We start from the raw sequence: 22,516 nt of genomic DNA on the forward strand, positions 1-22,516 counted from the left end.
ACACAGCAAGGGCTCAGCTCCTGACCCACCAGGGCTGCTCTGCCCTTTTGGGGACCTGTGCCCCCTGCCACACACAGGGCACCCCATCAGGCAGGCACAGCCCTGCCCTGGTGTCACCAGCATCATGGGGGGCTCAGCTCTTGCCCCACCAGGGCTGATCTGTGCCCCCTGCCACACACAGGGCACCCCATCAGGATGACACAACTCCCTGGTGTCACCAGGACCATGGGAACACAGCAAGGGCTCAGCTCTTGCCCCACCAGGGCTGATCTGTGCCCCCTGCCACACACAGGGCATCCCATCAGGCAGGCACAACTCCCTGGTGTCACCACATCATGGGGACACAGCAAAGACTCAGCTCTTGCCCTATCAGAGCTCTCTGCCCTTGGGGGGACCTGTGCCCCCTGCCATACTCAGGGCACCCCATCAGCCAGGGAAGGAGAGGGATGGAGGGGAGCATGACATGGAGAGGGAGGAGAGCGTGGCATGGCCAGGAATGGGATGAGAGGCAGCAGGATTTGGGGGAGTGAAAGCCAGAGGTGTGACATGGCAGGAGTGGGATAGGGAGGGAATGGGATGTGGAGGAGCATGGCATGGCAGCCCGCCCCACATGTCACCATATCATGGGGACACAGCAAAGTCTCAGCTCCTGACCCACCAGGGCAGCTCTGCCCCCTGCCCTGGGCACCATGTGAGGAGATGCTCTGGTCCCTGAGGCTGAAGCCACTCTGGCTGTTGCCCCAGCTTTAGCCTTGGGGGTCCTGCTCTGTCCGTGCCCCCAGTTTAGCAGCAGGGACAGGGGGGTGGGAGCAGCATGAAGGGGCCTCTCCTTTGGGAATTATTTGGATGTTTCCCACCTCAGGTTCCTCTCCCCACGTGGCAGCCCAGCCTCACCTGCCGTGGACACGTTCACCGTGTTGCTGGGGTCGCTGATGTAGCTGCCAGCAAAGGCCACCAGTCGGAACTCATAGAAGGCGTCCTGAGGAGGACACAGAGCCGTGAACCACGCTGCCACAGCCACCACCCAGCCCTAAAACCCAGCCACACCTCACCTTGATGAGCCCTGGCACCAGCACCTGGGTGTCAGTGCCGGGGATGGAGCGCTCCAGCACCTCCCAGCCGCCCTTGTCCTGCCGCAGCTCCAGCGCGTACCCGCTCAGCGCCACCGAGGCACGGGCAGGGGGGTCCCAGCGCAGCAGGACCCCCCTCACGGTCTCGTTGGCAGTCAGAGCCCGGGGTGGCGACAGGAAGACGTGCACGGTCATGGCCGGTGGCTCCGGAGGCACTGTGGTCACTGGGAAGCCTTGGGGAGCGAGCAGAGGTTGGCACCAGGTGGGCACGGGGGGCACCGGGGGTGTTTTTTTTTGGGGGAGCTGTCCTTACCCCTGGGCACGGAGGTGACGATCTGGCTGAAGGGGCCACTGCCCAGCTTGTTCTGGGCCAGGACGCTGAACTGGTAACTGGTGTCTGGCTGCAGGTTCTCCACCAGAAGGTGCTGAGCCCCAGCTGGCACCGACAGTGACACCCAGTCGTGGTGTGCCCGCGGTGGGTACCTCACCCTGGGGACAGGAGGGACCCGTGAGAGGGAGCTGGGGTCCCTAGGGGGGCACACAGCAGGGTGGGCACTCACAGAGGGGTGTACCAGACGCTGAACCTCTGGAAGAAGCCTCCATCAAAGCCTGGCTCCCAGGAGATGTTGGCTGCCAGCAGCAGTGGGAGCACGGAGACGTTGGTGACAGCGTGGGGACTGGTACCTGGCGGGCAGCAGGGTCACACTGGGGGGCCTGGACCACCCTTGCCAGCACCCCAGGACCACCCCAGTGACAGGCAGCTCACCCAGTACGTGGACAGAGGTGGCAGTGGTGACACTGGCCACCTGGTTGGTGGCCGTGCATTCCCAGACTCCGTGCTGCTCCTTGATGAGGGGATGCAGGACGAGGCTGCTGTTGCCATCCACCTGGGCACTGCTCTTGCCCACGCTGCCCACCTGTGGGGCATGGACATGCTGATGGGGGGCCACCACCAGGGCACGGACTGGGGCTGTGACACTGCCACGCTGGGGACAAGGGGACATGAAAAGGGGGACATGGCCCACCACCCTGGGGCTGGTTTGGAGGCCATGGGGCAGAGTTCTGTCACTGTTTTAAAGGACAACCAAGCAAAGTGACCTCAAACCCTTCAAGAACCATGTGATGGGATTCCAGTTTGGGATGGAACCCAGTGGGGACAGGGACACAACCCCAGGAGTGATGTAGGAAAAAGGTTTGGAGGCCATGGGGCAGAGTTTTGTCACTGTTTTAAAGGACAACCAAGCAAAGTGATCTCAAACCCTTCAAGAACCATGTGATGGGATTCCAGTTTGGGATGGAACCCAGTGGGGACAGGAACACTGCCCCAGGAGTGATGTAGGCACAAGGACACTGCCCCAGGAGTGATGTAGGCACAAGGACACTGCCCCAGGAGTGATGTAGGAAAAAGGTTTGGAGGCCATGGGGCAGAGTTTTGTCACTGTTTTAAAGACAACCAAGTAAAGTGATCTCAAACCCTTCAAGAACCATGTGATGGGATTCCAGTTTGGGATGGGACCCAGTGGGGACAGGGACACAACCCCAGGAGTGATGTAGGCACAAGGACACTGCCCCAGGAGTGATGTAGGAAAAAGGTTTTGAGGCCATGGGGCAGAGTTCTGTCACTGTTTTAAAGACAACCAAGTAAAGTGATCTCAAACTCTTCAAGAACCGTGTGATGGGATTCCAGTTTGGGGGACCCAGTGGGACAGGGACACTGCCCAGGAGTGATGTAGGCACAAGGACACTGCCCAGAGTGATATAGCACAGGACACTGCCAGGAGTGATGCAGGAAAAAGGTTTGGAGGCCATGGGGCAGAGTTCTGTCACTGTTTTAAAGACAACCAAGTAAAGTGATCTCAAACTCTTCAAGAACCGTGTGATGGGATTCCAGTTTGGGATGGAACCCAGTGGGGACAGGGACACAACCCCAGGAGTGATGTAAGCACAAGAACACTGCCCCAGAAATGACACCTTGGAGGCCAAAAACAACCTCTGTCCCTGGAGGGGGGCTCAGCTGACCCCCCAAACCAGCATCCCCTACCTTCACCCAGGTGATGGTGGGTGGGGGATCCCCTTGAGCCACGCAGGGAATCACCAGCTCCCGGCCCACCTCCTGGAAATATTCCTCCTTGGGCCGCACCGTGAAGGCAGGAGGGTCCTGCAAGGCAGAGGGGCAGTTTGGGGGGGCTTGGCAGGGGGGTGCAGAGCCAGGATGGGGACCCCGAGGGGCTCCTCACCTTCAGCAGGACCCGCGTGGGCCGCGACTCGCCGGCGGTGCCGTAGCTGTTGTAGGGCGTGCAGCGGTACAGCCCCAGCGCGTCGTCGTTGCCCGTGGCGATGACGATGGAGCCGTCGGCACGGACGGACCAGCCGGGGAGCTGGGAAAGGAGGAGGAGGGATTTGGGAAGGTGGGAAGGAGCTGGGAAAGGGGAATGGGTGAGCAGGAGGGGTTTGGGAAGGAGCTGGGAGAGGGGAATGGGTGAGCAGGAGGGTTTGGGAATGTGGTGGGAAGACGGGAATGGGTGAGCAGGAGGGATTTGAAAGGAGCTGGGAGAGGGGAATGGGTGAGGAAGAGGGATTTGGGAAGGGTGGGAGGGGGAATGGGTGAGAGATGGGATTTGAAAGGAACTGGGAAGGGGAAGTGGGATTGGGAAGAGGGAATTGGGGAAGGTGGGAGAGGGTGGGGTGGGAATGGGAGTGGCCGTACCTTGGGGGAGCTGGGAGAGGGAATGGGTGAGACAGAGGGATTTGAGAAGGGGTGGGAAAGGGGAATGGGTGAGGAAGACGGATTTGGGGAAGGTGGGAAGGAGGGTGGAGAGGGAAATGGGTGAGCAGGAAGGATTGGGAGAGCTGGAAAGGGGATGTAAGCAGAGGGATTTGGAAGGAGCTGGGAGAGGGAATGGTGAGAAGAGGGATTTGGGAAGGGGGGAAGGGCATGGAAGCAGGGAATTGGGAAGTGAGAGGGATTTGGGAAGGAGGATTTGGGAGGATGAGGGAATGGTAAGCAGAAGGGATTTGGGAAGTGGAGGGTAGGGGAGTGGGAGGGGTAGGGTGATTCTGGAAGGTGGGAGCTGAGAGTGGAATGGGTGGTGAGGAGAAGTGGAAGGAGTTGGGTACTTGGGGAGCTGGGAGAGGGAATGGCTGAGGAGAGGGATTTGGAAGGAGGTGGGAGAGGGAATGGGTGAGGAGAAGGGATTTGGGAAGGGCTGGGATGGGGAAGGGAGCAGGAGGAGGAAGGAGTTGGGAGAGGGAATAGGTGAGCAGAGGGATTTGGAAGGAGCTGGGAGAGGGAAATGGGTGAGCAGGAGGGATTTGGGGAGGTGGGAAGGAGCTGGGAGAGGGGAATGGGTGAGCAGGAGGGATTTGGGAAGGAGCTGGGAGAAGGGAATGGGTGAGCAGGAGGGATTTGGGAAGGGGGGAAGGAGCTGGGAGAGGGAGTGGCTGTACCCTGGACCAGCTGGGCTGCTGGGAGAGGGGAATGGCTGAGGAGAAGGGATTTGGGAAGGAGCTGGGAGTGGGGAATGGCTGAGCAGGAGGGATTTGGGAAGGAGCTGGGAGCGGCCCTACCTTGTCCAGCTCCAGCGGGCGCCCGTCCCTGGTCCATGTGACGGAGAGCAGGGGCGGGTTGGCCCTGCAGGGACAGCGGATCACGCCCCTCATGCCCTTGGGCAGGTGAGTCTCCGGCAGCATGGTGGTCACCTGCGCTGGGTCTGCGGGCACACACAGGGCTGGGGTCCCCACGGGGCACCCCTGTTCCCACCACAGCCCCCACAGCAGGGCTGCCCACGGCCTGGGGGGGCGGGAGGGGGTCTTACAGAGCACCGTGACGAAGGCTGAGGCGGAAGGTGGCTTCCAGAGCCCGTTGCTGGGGGTGCAGGTGTATTTGCCAGCGTCGTCCGGGGTGGTTCGCTGCAGCAGGAGGCTCCCGTCCACCAGGACACGGACCCGAGCCTGGAGGTGGCTGGGAAAGGATGGCACAGCTGGGAGTGGCACAGCTGGGAGTGGCACAGCTGGGAGTGGCACAGCTGGGACTGCCCCTGCTGCCCTGGGGTGATGGATTTGTCCCCAGCATGTCCCTGGCACTTGGGGGCACGTTTGGTGGCACAGCAGCCCCGGTGCCATCCCATACCTGAGGTGGAAGACGTTGCTGCTGCCCTGGAACCAGGTGTAGGTGAGGTTCCCTGGGTACGCCTCAGCCTGGCACGCCAAAAAGGCATCTTGGGAGATGTTGACAGTGACGTTCTGGGGTGGCACCACGATGATGGGTGGCCCTGGGGTGTGAGGCAGAGTGGCACTGAGGGCTGGGCACATGGGACAGCCCCAGCTGCTCCCAAAACCGACCATGCCATGGCTCCCTGGTGCTCTCTGGGCACCGCCTGTCCTTACCCTGCACGAGCACACGGGTGGTGTGGGTGACGGTGCCCTCCTTGCTGGAGGCGTGGCACGTGTAGGTGCCCGCGCTGGCACGCTCCACGGTGGCAATGCTCAGCGTCCCGTTGCTCACCTGCAATGGCACCGAGGGACGGCAACGTGCCCCGTGAACCGGGTGGTGCCACCACGCTGGGGATGGGCAGCAGAGCCTGGGCACACCCCACAGAGGGGGCTGTCACCCTCACCTGCACCGTGTCCCCGCTCTGGACAGGCAGGTCACTCCTCTTCCAGGTGACAACAGGCTGGGGGTTGCCCACAGCCCTGCAGGTGAGGCTCAGCGCAGCCTGGTCCCGCACCTCCACGAACGCAGGGGGGGTCTCCAGGAAGGTGGGAGGTGCTGGAAGGCAAATCCACATCCAAACCCTCACCCTCACATCTGGCTCAACTCCAGTGCCGGCCCGGGGAGATGCGGGCGGAGCAGCCGAGGGTGGGACGGGCCGGTACCGTTGACGGTGAGGTGGATCCAGGTGCCGTTCTGGAAGTCGGCGTCGGTGCTGTGGCGGTCGAGGAAGAGCACCCGGCACTCGTACCAGCCCTGGTCCTCGGCGCGCAGCAGGTCCAGGCGCAGCGAGGCGCCTTCCTCCAGCCGCACACGACCTGCGCCACCGGCAGCGGCTCAGGGACGTCCTCGGGCCATCACCTCCCTGGGGCCACCAACTCCCCATGGTCACCCCTTCCTTCCCTGGGGCCACCCTTGTGCAGGTCACCCCCTCCCTGGGGCCACCAACTCCCCATGGTCACCCCTTCCTTCCCTGGGGCCACCCTTGTGCAGGTCACCCCCTCTCTGGGGCCACCCTTCTCCCGGGTCACCCCCTCTCCAGGTCACCCCTCTCCCGGGTCACCACCTCCCTGGGGCCACCAACTCCCCATGGTCACGCCCTCCTCGGGTCACCCCCTCTCTGGGGCCACGCCTCTGCCAGGTCACCCCCTCCTCGGGTCACCCCCTCTCTGGGGCCACGCCTCTGCCAGGTCACCCCCTCCCTGGGGCCACCACTCTCTCGGGCCACCCTCTTACCGGGTCACCGCCTCCCTGGAGTCTCCCATCTCTCGGGTCACCCCTTTGCCAGGTCACCCCCACTGGGGCCACCCCCTCTCCGGGTCACCCCCTCTCCCGGGCCACCCTTTTGCCAGGTCACCCCATCTCCCGGGTCACCCCCTCCATGGGGCCACCCTATCCCCGGGTCACCCCCTCCCCAGATCACCCCCTCCCTGGGGCTACCCCTCTCTCGGGTCACCCTTTTTCCAGGTCACCCCTCTCTCGGGTCACTACCTCCCTGGGGCCACCCCTCCCCATGGTCACCCCCTCCTCGGCCACCCCCTCTCTGGGGACACCCCTTTGCCAAGTCACCCCCACTGGGGCCACCCCCTCTCGGGCCACCCCCTCCCTGGGGCCACCCCTCTCTCGGGCCACCCTTTTTCCAGGTCACCCCTCTCTCGGGCCACCTCCTCCTTGGGGCCACCCACTCTAGGGACACCCCTCTCTCGGGTCACCCTTTTGCCAGGTCACCCCCTCTCCCGGGTCACCCCTTCCCTGGGGCCACCCCTCTGCCAGGTCATCCCTTCCCTGGGGCCACCCCTCTGCCAGGTCATCCCTTCCCTGGGGCCACCCCTCTCTCGGGCCACCCTTTTGCCAGGTCACCCCCTCTCCCGGGCCACCCTCTTACCGGGTCACCGCCTCCCTGGAGCCTCCCATCTCTCGGGTCACCCCTTCCCTGGAGTCACCCCTCTCCCGGGTCACCCCTCTGCTGGGTCACCGCCTCCCTGGGGCCACCCCTCTCCCGGGTCACCCCCTCCCCAGGGCGCCCGCCCACGCTGCCACCGCGTGGGGCTGCCAACGGCGGTGCCAGAGGTGGCTCCCAGCGACATTCAGCACTCCACACACACACACGGGTGACAACGCAGAGGAGGCGACAATGGCTCTGTCACCCTCGGCGGGGTCCCCCAGCACGGCGGGTCCACGCACTTGGAGCATCGCTTCCCCAAACCCCCTCCCACGACCCCTTTTCCCCCTTCCCGAGGATTTTCCCTCCCCCCGGCGCTCTCACCCTGCTCAGCCCCGGTCACGGTGGGGCTTCCCCAGGCCGTGGGGTCCCGGGGGGGAACACGGTGACCGGGGCTCCCCCAGGCCGTGGGGTGCTCGCCCCGCGCCAGCCGCACGCCCCGCGGCCTCTTTGATGAGCAGAGGGATAAGGGCCCGCAGCGAGAGCGAGCGCAGCCCGTTAATCCCCCGGGCTATTATCAGAGCCATAATCGGCTCAGGGTGCAGTGGGCAATTGGCTCAGCCCAGGCTGGGGTGCGCGGCCAGCGGCCCCCAATGAACGCACTGGCACCCCCTGTCTGGGGCACCCCCTGTCTGGGGCACCCCCTGTGTGAGGCGCCCATTATCCTGGGCATCCCCTGTCTGGGGCACCCACCATCCTGGGCATCCCATTCCTCGGGCATTCACTGTCCTGGGCATCCCCTGTCTGGGGTACCCACCATCCTGGGCATCCCCATCTCTGGGCACAAGCCATCCTGGGCATCCCCTGTCTGGGCATTCTGGGCATTCACTGTCTGGGGGACCCCCTGTCCCGGGCATCCCTTTCTCTGGGCACCCACTGTCCTGAGCATCCCCTTTCCTGGGCATCCCCTGTCCGAGGCACCCACCATCCTGGGCATCCCCTGTCCGAGGCACCCACCATCCTGGGCATCCCCTTCTCTGGGCACTCACCATCCCAGGCATCCCCATCTCTGGGCATTCACCATCCTGGGCATCCCTTTCTCTGAGCACCCATTGTCCTGAGCATCCCCTGTCTAGGGCACCTCCTGTCCTGGGCATTCCCTGTCTGGGGCACCCATCATCCAGGGCATCCCCATCTCTGGGCACCTACCATCCCAGGCATCCCATCTCTGGGCACAAACCATCCTGGGCATCCCATTCCTCGGGCATTCACTGTCCTGGGCATCCCCTTCCCTGGGCATCCATCATCCTGGGCATCCCCTGTCTGGGGCACCCACCATCCTGGGCATCCCCATCTCTGGGCACCCACCATCCTGGGCATCCCCTTCTCTGGGCACTCACCATCCTGGGCATCCCCTGTCTGGGGTACCCACCATCCTGGGCATCCCCATCTCTGGGCACACGCCATCCTGGGCATCCCCTGTCTGGGGTACCCACCATTCTGGGCATTCACTGTCTGGGGGACCCCCTGTCCCGGGCATCCCTTTCTCTGAGCACCCACTGTCCTGAGCATCCCCTTTCCTGGGCATCCCCTGTCCGAGGCACCCACCATCCTGGGCATCCCCATCTCTGGGCACTCACCATCCTGGGCATCCCCATCTCTGGGCACAAACCATCCTGGGCATCCCCTGTCTGGGGAACCCACCATCCTGGGCATCCCCTGTCTGGGCACCCACCATCCTGGGCATCCCATTCCTCGGGCACTCACTGTCCTGGGCATCCCCTTCCCTGGGCATCCCCTGTCTGAGGCACCCATCATCCTGGGCATCCCCTTCTCTGGGCGCTCACCATCCTGGGCATCCCCTTCTCTGGGCGCTCACCATCCTGGGCATCCCCTGTCTGGGGCACCCACCATCCTGAGCATACCCATCTCTGGACACCCATCATCCTGGGCATCCCCTGTCTGGGCACAAACCATCCTGGGCATCCCCTGTCTGGGCACAAACCATCCTGGGCATCCCCTTCCCTGGGCATCCACTATCTGGAGCACCCCCTTCCATGGGCATCCATCCTTCCCCGCCACCCCGGCACCCCTTGCCTTGGCACTGCCACCCCGGGCACCCCCGGGCCATGCCAGGTGACCTCGCTCCCACGACACCACGGCGGGGACACGGCACGGGCAGCACCGGAGCAGCCCACGATGCTCCATCAGCATCCCAGGAGCTGCCGCTTCCCGAGGGGTTCCCGACACGGGAAGTTTTGGGGAGCCCCCGCTGGCGGCTCCACCCGGTGTCACAGACGGTGCCCACGCTGTGCCCGAGGCACCGGAGCCCCGGCTGGCACCGCTATTGGGATTCCGTGTCCCGCCAGACGAGCCCGGCAAGGATGATGAGGATGAGGAGGAGTGGCAGGAGCCGGGCAGGCGGGTTTGGGCACCGAGATCCGCCCTGAGCCGTGCCCAAACCCCGCACACAAACACGTGCAAACCTTTCCCGCAGCGCCCAGAGCTGCCTCCCACCCCTGTGCCTTCACCCCACAGCTGTGGGGACGAGGGGTCCGCCAGCCTTCACCCCACATCTGGCTCCCACGCCTGGCCCTGGGAATTGGGACAGCTCTGGGAAGCTCTGGGAAGCTCTGGGAAGCTCTGGGAAGCTCTGGGAAGCTCTCAGAAGCTCTGTGAAGCTCTGGGAAGCTCTGGGAAGCTCTCAGAAGCTCTGGGAAGCTTTGGGAAGCTCTGGGAAGCTCTGGGAAGCTCTCAGAAGCTTTGGGAAGCTCTGGGAAGCTCTGGGAAGCTCTGGGAAGCTCTCAGAAGCTCTGGGAAGCTTTGGGAAGCTCTGGGAAGCTCACAGAAGCTTTGGGAAGCTCTGGGAAGCCCCAGCAGCTGCCAGCCCCCAGCCCCAGGCGCGGCGGGAGCAGCCGGCTCCCGAACAAAGGTCCCTTTGGAAGGGATCAGAGCGCTCTGGGGACGCCCCTGAGCCTCCCCCTAATCCCCCTGTGCCGGCCCCAGCCCCCTCCTCCTCCTCCACCGCCCTGCAAAAACAAAACCCTGTGGCCCGGCATCCCCCCGCGCCTGGCAACCGACATTCAGAGGGACACAAAGGACATGGGGGGGGACACAAAGGGGGCTGCGGGCCCCGCCACGCGGCCAGAGCCAGCCCAGAGACCCCCGACCCTCTTCTAGGGCAGGGGACAGTGGTTCGTGTCACCGTGGGTGGCGGTGGCACGCAGGGGAGAGCCCGACCCCATCCCACCACAGAAGGAGCTGCACCCACCCTGTCCCCAGGACCCCCTCCCCGATGTCCCCAGGAGTGACACTGGTGACAGCAGCGGTGACACCTGATCTGATCCACCTGGCAAGCGGCGGAGAGAAGGGGCTGGCATCGCCCTGCACCCACCCACCTCCCCTGCCCTTCCCGGCCGATGGAAAACAAGAAGAAGCCACGGCCCCGCTGCCATGGCGACGGCCGCCAGCCCCCCCTGCCCACCCACCCAGCTCGCCCTCATTCCAGCCTCCAGCCCCTTCCCCCAGCGCTGATCCCAATCTGCTCCCGCAGCCCTCGGCGACACGGGGGAGGGCACTGCCAGCCCCTTCCTGGGTAACCGGAGCCGCGGCAGCCCCGGGGCCCCTCGGCGCTCAGGTAACAGGAGCCCGGCACCGGCAGAGCAGGTGCCTCGTCCTGCCCGGGGCGTTCCTTGTCACCGCTGCTCCCCAAAGCCAAGGCGGAGCTGCTGAAAGCATCCCCCAAAATCTGCGCCCATGTGGGTGTCCCAGCCGAGGGGATTTTTAGGGAAGGGATAATTTTGGCAGCAGGGTTTGGGTTGTGATCCGGGCACGATCCAACCCCCCGAGGAAGGGTCGGAGCACGGATTTTGGCACAGAAAGTCGGGGTTTTTGGGCTGCCATCCCTCCCCATGCCCAGGGGACACTCTTGTGGTTTTCCCCTCGTGCTCTCAGGGATCGTCTCGCTGGGATTCCTCTGGCTCTGCCACCGCTCACTTTAAATACCCGCTAAAGCAGCGAATATCCCCCTCCCACGCCCAGCCCGTCCCCGGCCCAGCTTTGCTCCAATTAGCAGCTCCCCCGAAATCCCCTCCCCAGCCTCAACCTTCAGGCGACCCGCACGGGCCGGGGCAGCGCCCGCAGCCCCCGGGGCACCCCGGTGGCACCGGGAGGGCTCGGCCGTGCCACCGTGCGAGAGATGCCCACGGGGGTGGGTTTGGTTTGGTTTGGTTTGCTTTGGGGGGGTTTCTCCAAGATTTCACCCTCTGGATCTGCATCCCCTCTGCCACCCCAATCCCTGCTGCCATCCCTGGGCATGGGGATTGGCACTCACCCGCTGCAGGGACCCCCCCGAGCCCCCCACTTCTTCAGGAGTGGGTTTAAGGTGGTCCAACACCAGCAGCAACCGGTTTGACCGAACCACAGCGAGTAGAGACACCGGACAGGCCACGGGGGTCCCGGGAACCCCCCGCCCGCCCCGTCCCCGCCACTCACCCGCGTACTCGGGGTCCACGCGCGGCGAGTAGAGCCCGAACTTGATGAAGATGGGGAGGACGAAGCCGAAGCGAACCCACTCGATCACGTAGAGCGGCGGGCGCGCCTCGTGTGCGCCCAGGAGCCCGCAGCCCAGCACCGCGCTGCCCCCGACGCGCCCCACCACGGCCCGGGGCTCGCTCCGGCCGCTGCCTGCGGGACCGGCACCGGGATGAAGCGGGACACACCGGGATGAACCGGGATAAACCGGGATGGGGGAGGAAGGCACGGGACACACCGGGACACAGCGGGACCCTTCCCCTGCTCACGGAAACTCCCACCCCCGCCTCTCCGGGACCAACCAAACCAATCCCACCGGGACACACCGGGACACACCGGGACCTTCCTCCCGCCCCCGCTGTCCCCAGCTGTCCCCCGCCTCCTCCCGCTTTCCCGGAACCCGGCACTTGACGGACCGGTCCCGTCGGGACACACCGGGACATACCGGAACACACCGGGACCCTTTCCCCGCCCCCGATCCCCCTGGCCCGGTACCGGCCAGACCGGCCCAGCCGCCTCCCCCCCGCCGCTCCCCGGGACGGCCCCTCACCCCCGGCTCCGGCGAGCAGGCTGAGGACGGCGGCGCGCAGCCACCACCGCATAGCCCAGGCCCCCCCTGCGGCGGCTCCCGCGGCGTCACCGGGGCCCACGGACCGGCGGGCTCGGCCGGGCAGCCCCGGGGGCACCGGCCCCGGGCGGGGGGCGCGGGGGGCTCCGCGTCCCGCCGCTCCTCATGCCCGGCCGGCCGCGCTCGGCTGCGTTCGGCTCTTCCCGCCTGCTTTCGGCTCTTTCCGGCTCGGTTCGGGTCCGTCCGGGTCCGCTCGGCTCCGGCCGCCGCCGCCGGGCGGCCGCAAACAAACCCGCGACGGCGGGAGGGGCCGCCCAGGCCACGCCCCCCGCCGCCCGTTGCCGCGGCGACAGCCAATCAGGAGACGCCGCTGAGCGCTTCTGGAGGCGGCCAATGGCGGAGCGAGGCAGCGGGGAGCGAGGGATGCTGGGAAATGTAGTACCCTGAGAGGGGAAGGGGGACCGGGGAGCGTGTGGGGTGACACGGAGGGGGATATGGGGGGGAAAGCGAGGGGGACATGGGGGGACACATGGGGGATCACGGGTGGGACCGGGGAAAGCACAGGGGGCTAAAGGAGGGGCACTTAGAGGGAGGACACGAGTGGGACACATGGGTGGGACAGAGGGTGGGACACGAGGGGTCATGAAGAGTACACCGGGGTGACACATGGGTGGGACACACGTGGGACATAGAGTGGGACACGAGGGGTCATGAATAGGACACAGGGGTGACACACGGGTGGGACACACAGGTGGGACCATGGAGGGGACACACATGGGATATGAGTGGGACAGACAGGCAGGACACGCAGGGAAAACACTCCTGGGACAGAGGTGGGACCAGGGGACACAGGTAGGACAGAGGGGTGGGACTGTGGTGGGTCAAAGAGGGGACACATAGGTGGGACATGGATAGGACACATGGATGGGACACAGACAGGACACGTGGGTGGGGTTTGGGTGGGACACAGGGACAGGTGGTGGCACTGAGGGCTGTGACAAGCAAGCCCAGCCCTGTGTCCCCTCTGTATGTCCCTCTGTCCCAGAGCTCCCTGCTCACCCTTCCCATCCCATCTCCTGCTCTCTAATCCCACCCTAAATGTGTCCCCACACGGTGCCATGTCCCCATCCCGCGGGCTGAGCCGGAGCTGGGCCACTCGCCAGCCTGGGGGGGGACGGACAGGAGGGGACACAGAGGGGACATCCTGGCTGTGTCCCCGGCTCAGAGCCAGCATCGAGGGACCAGCAAACCCCGCACGTGTGACACCGGCCCGGCCACATGGGCACCCCGGGAGTGACACTGGGGCGATGCCCCCCCAGCCCAGCCCTCCTTGGAGGGGGTGGGGGGTCCTTGGAGCCCCCCCTGGCCCTGCCTGGCCCCCTGAGCCCGGGGGACTCTGAGGACAGTGTGGAGTCAGCGGGGTTAAGGGCAATAATTCTGCTGTAAGCAGCTTTGGGCCGCTCCGGCCCATGTGAGCTTAGGCTGGACATCTCTGTCCGGCACTGCCACCGTGGCCACGGCGTCCCCATCACGGCCACATTGTCCCCATCGTGTCCCCACTGTCCCTGTGCTGGTCCCCATTCAGGGATGGGCACCCCAAACTGGCTGTGCCCTGGGTATGTGAGCTTAGGCTGGACATCGCTGTCCAGCACTGCCACCGCGGCCACGGCGTCCCCATCACGGCCACATTGTCCCCATCGTGTCCCCATTGTCCCTGTGCTGGTCCCCATGCAGGGATGGGCACCCCAAACTGGCTGTGCCCTGGGTATGTGCCCCCCATGTGAGCTTAGGCTGGACATCGCTGTCCGGCACTGCCACCGTGGCCACGGCGTCCCCATCACGGCCACATTGTCCCCATCGTGTCCCCATTGTCCCTGTGCTGGTCCCCATGCAGGGATGGGCACCCCAAACTGGCTGTGCCCTGGGTATGTGAGCTTAGGCTGGACATCGCTGTCCGGCACTGCCACCACGGCCACGGCGTCCCCATCACGGCCACATTGTCCCCATCGTGTCCCCATTGTCCCCATGCTGGTCCCCATTCAGGGATGGGCACCCCAAACTGGCTGTGCCCTGGGTATGTGAGCTTAGGCTGGACATCGCTGTCCGGCACTGCCACTGCAGCCACGGCGTCCCCATCACGGCCACACTGTCCCCATCGTGTCCCCATCGTCCCTGTGCTGGTCCCCACACAAGGATGGGCACCCCAAACTGGCTGTGCCCTGGGTATGTGAGCTTAGGCTGGACATCGCTGTCCAGCACTGCCACTGCAGCCACGGTGTCCCCATCACGGCCACATTGTCCCCATCGTGTCCCCATTGTCCCTGTGCTGGTCACCATTCAGGGATGGGCACCCCAAACTGGCTGTGCCCTGGGTATGTGCCCCCCATACATGTGGCCTCACTGTGGCATCATCCTGGGGACATTGGTGTCCCCAAAACCCCACCATGGGCCACCAGGGCCAGCTGGGTGGCTCCAGAGTTTTGGAGTGACCCCACAAATTCTGGGCCTTCCCCTTCCCAATTCTGGGCACATCTGGGCAGGGCACAGCTGGATTGCCAGCAGTGCCCAGTGTCACCATGCCAATGTCACCACCCCAGTGTCACCACCCTGGCACCTTGTCCCCAAAGCAGAATGGTGACATTGTGACAATCCAAAGGAACTTTTGGGGACTGTGGAGCTGCTGGTTGAGGCGCTGGCCCCCGTTGTGCCCGCGCCATGTGCCACCCGCCCGGAAACGGGGACGGTGACACTGCTTCCAACCAGGATTTAAATGCCACCAAGGTTAGGAGCAGCTGAGAAGAGATTTCCAGGATTGGATTTTTGGATGGAGATGCCTCAATTCCGGCTAAGCTACACTTTAAGCACCAACGTCCCGGCTCGGCCCCCGGGCGCTGACACGCTCGTCACCCTCCACGTGGCATCGGGGCACTGGCGGGTGACAGCGCTGGGGGGGGCTGCTCGTGGGCCCTGAAGGACCCCAGAGACAGAGGCACCCCAGAGCTGGGATCCCATGGGACCCCAAAAACAGCACCCTGAGGGACCCCAGAGCCAGGACCCAGAGCCAGGATCCAGATCTAAGACCCTAAAGCCAAAACCCCAAAGCCAGAACCCAGAGCCAGCACCCAAATCTAAGACCCCAAAGCCAAGGCCCCAAAATGAGGAGTCCAAAGCCAGAACCGAAAGCCAGGACCCAGATTTGGGACCCCAAAGCCAGAACCCAGAGCCAGGACCCAGATTTGGGACCCCAAAGTCAGAAGTCAGAGCCAGGACCCAGATCTAAGACCCCAAAGCCAAAACCCCAAAGCCAGAACCCAGAGCCAGCACCCAAATCTAAGACCCCAAAGCCAAGGCCCCAAAATGAGGACTCCAAACCAGAACTCAGAGCCAGGACCCAGAGCTGGGACCCCCAAGCCAGGACTCCAAAGCCAGAACCCAGAGCCAGGACCCAGATTTGGGACCCCAGCCAGGCTGGGACCGTGACTGACCCCAAATTCAGGGCCCTGAGGGAGCTCAAAGCCAGGATCCAGAACCAGAACCCTGAGGAACCCCAAACCCAGGACCCCAGAGCCAGGACCCCAAAAGACCCCAGAGCCAGGATCCTGAACAATCCCAGAATTGGGACCCTGAATGACCCCAAATTCAGGGCCCTGAGGGAGATCAAACCCAGGATCCAGAACCAGAACCCTGAGGAACCCCAAACCCAGGACCCCAGAGCCAGGATCCTGAACAACCCCAGAATTGGGACCCTGAACGATCCCAAACCCAGGGCCCCGAGGGAGCTCAAACCCAGGATCCAGAACCAGAACCCTGAGGAACCCCAAACCCAGAGCCAGGACCCAAATCCCAGGGTGCAGCTACCAACCAAGCCGGGTCTGGGGGTGCCCAGCAGAGCATCCCCCCAGCGTGTACCCCAAAACCACACCTGGAGAGAAGCCACAGGCCAGTCCTTTAATGCAGGAGGTGACAGACAGGGCTGGGCACGCCTGGCACCTCAGGGTGCCCAATCCCACGGATGCCATCCATGTGCTCAGCTCTCCTTGCCAGCACTGTGGAGGGGAAAAAAGCCACCAGTGAGCGAGGACTGGGGACATTTGGGAGCCACAGCTGGAGGAGGGAACCCCCCAGGAGGGTGGCACCTACCCCAGGCACTGGCAGAAGCGGAGCACGGCCTGTTCCTGCTCTGAGGTCTCGATGGAGCCGGGCCGGAGGCGCCGGATCTCACGGATGGCATCACCCCCTGCCAGGTGCTGCTCCTTGCACAGGTAACAGGCCAGCAGTGTGCCAGTCCTGCCATGGCCCAGCATGCAGTGCACTGCCACGGCCTGGGCACAGGGACACAGCAGTGGGTGGCACTGCTGGATGCCCACGTGCCCCTCTGAGTGGCAGGTGATGCCCATTTTGGCGCTGCCCACATGGGGTTTCTGCCTGGTGTCACCTTCTGTCACCCCCTCCCCTCATCTTCTTAGGTGTCCCTTCTTGAAGTGACAACTCCCTGAGACGTCACAGCCACCAGGTGTCACAGCCCTACCACAGGCGTGTGTTCCCCTCCAGGTGTCACCCTCCCAAAGTGTCATTCCTGAAGGAGTGACCAACTCCCAAGGTGTCCATCTCCCAAGGTGTCATTCCTCAAGTGGTGTCACCTCCCAAGGTGTCACCTCCCAAGGTGTCATTCCTCAAGTGGTGTCCATCCCCCAAGGTGTCACCCCTTCCAAAGTGTCCCCCACCACCACGGTGCCATCTTTCCAAACATCCCTCCTCAAGGTGTCCCTCCTCCCTGAGGTGTCACCCTGCTGAGGTCCCCCCTCCAGTCCTCAAGGTGTTCCCCACCCTGACGTGCCACCTCCTCAAGGTGTCCCCAAAGTGTCCCCCCAGATGTCTTCCCTAGTGTCCCCTCCCCTGGTGTCTCTCCTGGTGTCTTCCCTTCTGTGTCACTGCCCCAATTGTCCCCTCCACTGTCCCCCAGCTGCCCCACCAGTGTCTTCCCCCAGCTGTCCCCTCGCTGTCCCCTCCCCCGGGTGTCCCCGGCCATACCTCCCCGCGGCCATTGGCCTCCTCCACGATCTGCAGGAAGCTCTGGATCTGCTCGGGGCTCGGCGGGGTGAAGTCGGCGATGCGGAGCCGGTGCAGCTGGATTTGGGGACAGCAGCCGTGGTGCGGCGGGGCCCGCTCCGTCAGGGACACCAGGTGTCGCACGCCGCGCTCCCGCAGGTACCGGTAGTGCCCCGGTTCCCGCGGCATCGCCAGCCCCGCCAGCCGCCCCTCGACCACCCACGAGAAATTGGGGGGCTCCAATGCACCCATGGCCTGTGGCGGGGGGGGACAGGAGACACTGCTGCTCTGGGGACCCTCAGAGCCCCCAGGTCAGGACCCCTGGAACCCCCATTTCGGATATGGGACCCCCAGCTCAGGCCCCCAAGACCCCTCAACACCATCCTCCCTCCACGCCTCCAGAAGCCCCAATACCACCCCCAAAACCCCCTGGCCAAGACTCTCAAATAAAGCCCCCAGACCCCCAGCTCACACCCTGCCCATCAGGACCCCCAGTTCCCCAAAACCAAACCCCTGGAGAACCTGGCCAGATCCCCAGGACCCCCAGGTCAAGACCCCAGACTCCCCAGTTCAGACCCCCTATATCAAAACCCCCAAAACCACACCCTGGAGAATGTGGCCAGGGTACCCCAAAGTCTCCTGGACTTCCTTGTGAGGACTCCTGGGACCACCAAATGAAGCCCCCAGACCCCTCAATTGAGACCTCCCATGTCAAGAACCCCTGGGACCCAAACCCACCCAAACTCCACCCGAAATCCCTGACCCAAACCCAAATCAGACCCCTCAATCAATTCAGACCCCTCATCGACACCCCAGTCAGACCCTCACACCCATCCTCCTCAGCAGAGTTTAACCGGGTGCCCCAATTCAGACCCCCCCTACCCCATCAGCCCCCCGGGACCCCCGTTCAGCGCCCCGGGCCCAGCTCGGGGTTCTCCCCCTCCCCACAGGCCGCAGCTTCGGGGCCCCTCCGCGGGTCTCGCTCCGTTCCCGCCGCCCCGGTGTCCCCCCGGCCCCGCCATACCGGGGAGGCCGCGCGGGGCGGAGCGAGAACGGGCCGGGCCCGGGCTGAGGCGGAGCTGAGGCGGAGCGGGGCCGGGTTTGGGCCGGAGCTGAGGCGGAGCCAGGCCCGGGATGTGGCGGAGTTGAGGCGGAACTGGGCCGGAGCTGAGGGGAGCGGGGCCGGAGCCGAGGGGTCTGGGGCCGGAGCTGGGTCCGAACTGAGGGGGAGCGAGGCCGGAGCTGGATCCGAGCTGAGGGGAGCGGAGCTGGAGCTGAGGGGAGGGGGGCCGGAGCTGAGAGGAGCTCGGTCCGAGCTGAGGGGGAGCGGGGCCGGAGCTGGGTCCGAGCTGAGGGGGAGCGGGCCCGGAGCTGGGTCCGAGCTGAGGGGACCGGGGCCGGAGCTGGGTCCGAGCTGAGGCGGAGCGGGGCCGGAGTTGGGTCCGAGCTGAGGGGACCGGGCCCGGAGCTGGGTCCGAGCTGAGGGGACCGGGGCCGGAGCTGGGTCCGAGCTGAGGCGGAGCGGGACCGGAGTTGGGTCCGAGCTGAGGCGGAGCGGGGCCGGAGCTGAGGGGACCGGGGCCGGAGCTGGGTCTGAACGGAGGCGGAGCTGGGCCAGAGCTGAGGGGACTGGGGCCGGAGCTGAGGCGGAGCTGGGCCGGGAGAAGCCGCAGCGAGCGACGGAGGTGGCGCGGCGGTGACACAGGGGACAATGGGGACGCGGGGGAGGTCGGGTGGGTGTCGGGGTGACAATGGGGAGACCCGCAGCTGCGGGGCCGCGCCGGGACGCGGGGCTGTGGGACACGGGGCTGAACCTCCGGGACAGCGAGCTGGAACCCGCCGGGACAGGGGTCTGCAGGGGTGGGGGAATGCAGGAATGGGGGGCTGAATCCCCCAGGACAAGGGGCTGAGCCGCCCAGGACACGGGGTTGCCACCCCGGAGCTCTGGGACTGACCCTCAGGAGCTCCAGGACTGAGCACCTCAGGACTCAAGGCTGGATCCTCCAGATCTGTGTGGCACATGGGGCTGTAGGGCTGAATCCCCGGGATACAGAGCTGGACCCTTGGAGCTCCAGGACTGAACCCCCTGAGGGCTCCAGAACTGCACCCCCAGAGCTCTGGGTCTGAATCCCCCAGGACATGGGGCTGAATCCCTCCAAGAGCTCCAGAACTGCACCCCCAGAGCTCTGGGTCTGAATCCCTCAGGATATGGGACTGTGCCCCACCAGTATATGGGACTGAACCCCCCAGGGACATGGGGCTGAACCCCCCAAGGGCTCCAGAACTGCACCCCCAGAGCTTTGCCTTGGGGGGCCTCAACCCACTCCCCCACCCCTAAAAACCACCAGAACCCTAAAAACACATTTCTCCATTTATGCAATGTTGGGTGGCTTTTGGGGAGGGGTTTACACAGCAGGGATTGGGGACAGCCCCCCACAACCTCAGGGCTTCAGGTACACCTCTCCCACGATCTTGTAGGGGAAATTGTTCCAGCCAAAAAGGGGGGTTTGGCCAGGTGTGTCGTACATGGCCGACACCACCTCCGTGGTGGAGACCCCCACGTCCCACATGTACACGGATGAAATCTCCCCCACAAAGGACTGCTTGGCATCAAAACCACCCCCAAAGCTGTCCTGGTCCTGCCCCAGCACGATGGATGCTGGCACTCCCACCGTGTATCCCTTCTGCAGCCCCTTCCTGGGCCAGGGCTTCCCGTTGAGCCAGAAGCTCACGATGCCCGTGGAGGATTCCCAGCTGACGCAGACGTGCTCGACCTCCCCGAGGTTTTCAGGCACCCTGAAGGACAAGAACTGGTTGCCCACGTTGAAGTCGTACTGGCCAGGTTTGGGCTTGAAGAGCAGGATCTCGTTGCTCTGTTTTTTGGTGGCGTAGGAGAAGAGGCTGTAGGGCCGGCTGAGGTCGGTGTAGGATTTGAGGCACACGGTGAGGTTGTTCAGGGGTTTCTCCAGCGTTGCTGTCACCTGCACGTGGGCGCTTTGGGACTCTCGGGGGAACACGAACACCGAGCTGCCCAGGTCTGCGGGAGGTGACATCGACAGAGGTGACATCCAGCGCCCGGGGTGGGTGCCACCACCACCAGCTGTGGCACAGGGTGTCGAGTGTCGAGTCCCTGCCACCCCCATTTCTGTCCTCAGGGTGCCATCGTGCCCCCCTGTGCCCTGCACGTTCCTCCCTTGCAGAGCTCGGGGTGCCCCTGTGGGTTCCCCCATGCCGCCTTTGCCCCCACCCTGCACCCTTGGGAGCACTCAGGGTGCCCCACTGCCCCCACAACCCCCCCTGCATGTCCCCATGCCCCCCACCAGTACCTTGTGGGGCCGTGGGACCGAAGAGCGCGGTGAGGATGAGGAGGCAGAGCCACAGCGGCCCCATGGCACCGCCGAACCCGGCCACTGTCACCACCGTGGGAAAGGGGGGACCTCAGTGCCACCCAGAGCCGCTCCAAGGAGTGACAGTGACTGGTGGTGACACTGACCTTTGTCCCCAAGCCCCAGGACTGTTGGGAAATGGCGTGTGAGCGTGGCGGGGACTGGCTTTGGGGACAATCCCCCTGTCCCCAAGGGAGGGGCCTTCCCATTCCTGGCTCCACGTGGGGCTGGGCAGCGCTGGAACTGCTGGATCCGTGTCCTGCCCATGCAGGGATGGCCATGGGGCAGCTTGTGGGGTGTGGGATGGGGAACGGGTGCCCTGGGTGTTGGTGGCACTCAGGGTGACCCCGTCCCCAGCTGGGCAACCTTCCTTTTGTTGGGTTATAGAGCTCCACGTGGGGCTGGGCAGCGCTGGAACCGCTGGATCCGTGTCCTGCCCATGCAGGGACGGCCATGGGGCAGCTTGTGGGGTGTGGGATGGGGAACGGGTGCCCTGGGTGTTGGTGGCACTCAGGGTGACCCCGTCCCCAGCTGGGCAACCTTCCTCGTGCTGGGTTGTAGAGGTGACGGGGTGCTGGCTGCTGGGGAGACGGGTGTGAGTGACAAAGGGTGAGGAGGGGACAGCAGGGACCGAGGCCACCCACACCCCTCAGGCCCCCAGCACCTCCCGGAGCCGCGGTTTCACCACCACATCTCCCTTGACCTCGTAGCTGAGGCTGTTCCAGGCCAGCAGCGCGGGCGGCAGGCGCAGGGACAGGAAGGCCGCGCGCATCTTATCCGGCGACAGCCCCGCGTCCCACAGGTAAACGTCGGTCAGCTCCCCCGAGAAGGAGTTGTAGAGGTCAAAGCCACCCCCAAAACTGTCCTGCTCCTGTCCCAGCAGGATGGCAGCCGTGGACCCCACCGTGTAGCCCCTCTGCAGCCCCTTCCTCGGCCAGGGCTTCCCGTTGAGCCAGAACTCGGCGATGCCCGTGGAGGATTCCCAGCTGGCGCAGACGTGCTCCCACTCCCTGCGGCCCTCGGGGACGCGGAAGGTGACAAACTTTCCCCCCACGTAGAAGCGGTACTCCTCGGGTTTGGGCTTGAAGAGCAGGATCTCGTTGTCCTGGCCTTTGGTGGCGTAGGAGAAGAGGCTGTGGGGCCGGCTGAGGTCGGTGTAGGAGCGCAGGCACACGGTGAAGTTGCGCAGGGGCTGCTCCAGCTGCGCCTGCAGCACCACGTAGGCGTCGCTGGGATCCTTCCGGAACACGAACACCTTTCGGTACAGGTCTGGGGACAACAGAGGTGACATGCTGGGAGGCTGGCGTGTCCCACAGCCCTCTCTGGCTGTCCCCTGCTCCAGCATCCTCCAGCCCTGCTGGCCGAGAGCGATCCGAGAGCGATCCAAGAGCGATCCGAGAGCTGCTGCCACATCCCCCTGGACCTGCCCTGCCTTGTGCTGGCTCCTGTCCCCAACCTCAGTGTTCCCCCACCTTCCTGGACCACCATCCAGCTCCTGTCCCCAACCTCAGTGTCCCCCCTACCTTCCTGGGCCACCATCCCTGTGAGCACAGCCAGGACGGGCACCCAGAGCTGCAGGAGGCCCATGGTCGGTGCTGGAGCCGGGTGGGCTCGGTGCTGCTGTCGGGTTTATGTGGCCGAGGAGGGGAGGGGACTGCCGGGGGGATGTCCCCAATCCCAGCCTCAGCAGCCTGGCGTGCCCGGGAGGGGTGATTTCATGCCCAGGGTGGGCGATTTCATGCCTGGCATGGGTGATTTCATGCCTGGCATGGGTGATTTCATGGCATCACGCGGCCGTGCCACAAGACCTGGGGTCAC

At 64.9% G+C, this 22,516-nt stretch overlaps 4 protein-coding genes across 5 annotated transcripts in view; all 4 read right to left on the bottom strand.

The window, feature by feature from the left end:
• Window positions 1-12,542, bottom strand: part of IGSF9 (immunoglobulin superfamily member 9) — a 16,662-nt gene extending 4,120 nt beyond the window's left edge. The window contains exons 1-15 of the mRNA XM_064732571.1: window positions 12,246-12,542; window positions 11,657-11,848; window positions 5,946-6,098; window positions 5,687-5,838; window positions 5,457-5,574; window positions 5,200-5,341; window positions 4,886-5,031; window positions 4,638-4,780; window positions 3,308-3,448; window positions 3,112-3,228; window positions 1,837-1,987; window positions 1,631-1,754; window positions 1,384-1,559; window positions 1,053-1,303; window positions 895-979 (exon numbers count right to left, since the gene is read on the bottom strand). Of these exons, the coding sequence (XP_064588641.1) occupies window positions 895-979; window positions 1,053-1,303; window positions 1,384-1,559; window positions 1,631-1,754; window positions 1,837-1,987; window positions 3,112-3,228; window positions 3,308-3,448; window positions 4,638-4,780; window positions 4,886-5,031; window positions 5,200-5,341; window positions 5,457-5,574; window positions 5,687-5,838; window positions 5,946-6,098; window positions 11,657-11,848; window positions 12,246-12,297 (2,143 nt within the window). The 5' untranslated portion in view covers window positions 12,298-12,542. The remainder of the gene's footprint in view (window positions 1-894; window positions 980-1,052; window positions 1,304-1,383; window positions 1,560-1,630; window positions 1,755-1,836; window positions 1,988-3,111; window positions 3,229-3,307; window positions 3,449-4,637; window positions 4,781-4,885; window positions 5,032-5,199; window positions 5,342-5,456; window positions 5,575-5,686; window positions 5,839-5,945; window positions 6,099-11,656; window positions 11,849-12,245) is intronic.
• A 3,655-nt stretch (window positions 12,543-16,197) lies between these two features.
• Window positions 16,198-18,456, bottom strand: DUSP23 (dual specificity phosphatase 23). Of its 2 annotated transcripts, none has more exons than XM_064732572.1 (4): window positions 18,337-18,456; window positions 17,295-17,567; window positions 16,404-16,585; window positions 16,198-16,309 (listed from the first exon to the last, which is right to left on the bottom strand). In XM_064732572.1, the coding sequence occupies exons 2-4, from the start codon at window positions 17,562-17,564 to the stop codon at window positions 16,291-16,293; spliced, it is 471 nt and encodes a 156-aa protein (XP_064588642.1). In that variant the 5' UTR covers window positions 17,565-17,567; window positions 18,337-18,456; the 3' UTR covers window positions 16,198-16,290. The 2 variants fall into 2 exon arrangements, with proteins under 2 accessions (XP_064588642.1, XP_064588643.1); XM_064732573.1 differs by lacking the exon at window positions 18,337-18,456 and adding an exon at window positions 18,261-18,278.
• Window positions 18,457-19,671: 1,215 nt separating this feature from the next.
• Window positions 19,672-20,837, bottom strand: LOC135457799 (mucosal pentraxin-like). Its single transcript, XM_064732568.1, has 2 exons — window positions 20,639-20,837; window positions 19,672-20,349 (listed from the first exon to the last, which is right to left on the bottom strand). Exons 1-2 carry the CDS (start codon window positions 20,700-20,702, stop codon window positions 19,754-19,756), a joined length of 660 nt encoding a protein of 219 aa, XP_064588638.1. The 5' UTR covers window positions 20,703-20,837; the 3' UTR covers window positions 19,672-19,753.
• Window positions 20,838-21,347: 510 nt separating this feature from the next.
• Window positions 21,348-22,285, bottom strand: LOC135457577 (serum amyloid P-component-like). Its single transcript, XM_064732286.1, has 2 exons — window positions 22,222-22,285; window positions 21,348-21,967 (listed from the first exon to the last, which is right to left on the bottom strand). The coding sequence occupies exons 1-2, from the start codon at window positions 22,283-22,285 to the stop codon at window positions 21,348-21,350; spliced, it is 684 nt and encodes a 227-aa protein (XP_064588356.1).
• Between the last annotated feature and the right edge of the window lie 231 nt (window positions 22,286-22,516).

The sequence above is a fragment of the Zonotrichia leucophrys genome, chromosome 25 (assembly GCF_028769735.1).
Source record: "Zonotrichia leucophrys gambelii isolate GWCS_2022_RI chromosome 25, RI_Zleu_2.0, whole genome shotgun sequence".
Lineage (NCBI taxonomy): Eukaryota > Metazoa > Chordata > Aves > Passeriformes > Passerellidae > Zonotrichia > Zonotrichia leucophrys.

Coding starts and splice junctions, on each gene's coding strand:
- LOC135457577 (XM_064732286.1), bottom strand. CDS start 22,285: ATGGGCCTCCTGCAGCTCTGGGTGCCCGTCCTGGCTGTGCTCACAGGG. Junction 21,968..22,221: donor AGGGATGGTGGCCCAGGAAG/GTAGGGGGGACA, acceptor TGTTGTCCCCAG/ACCTGTACCGAAAGGTGTTC.
- DUSP23 (XM_064732572.1), bottom strand. CDS start 17,564: ATGGGTGCATTGGAGCCCCCCAATTTCTCGTGGGTGGTCGAGGGGCGG. Junction 16,586..17,294: donor AGGCCAATGGCCGCGGGGAG/GTATGGCCGGGG, acceptor CCCTGTGCCCAG/GCCGTGGCAGTGCACTGCAT.
- LOC135457799 (XM_064732568.1), bottom strand. CDS start 20,702: ATGGGGCCGCTGTGGCTCTGCCTCCTCATCCTCACCGCGCTCTTCGGT. Junction 20,350..20,638: donor CGGTCCCACGGCCCCACAAG/GTACTGGTGGGG, acceptor CACCTCCCGCAG/ACCTGGGCAGCTCGGTGTTC.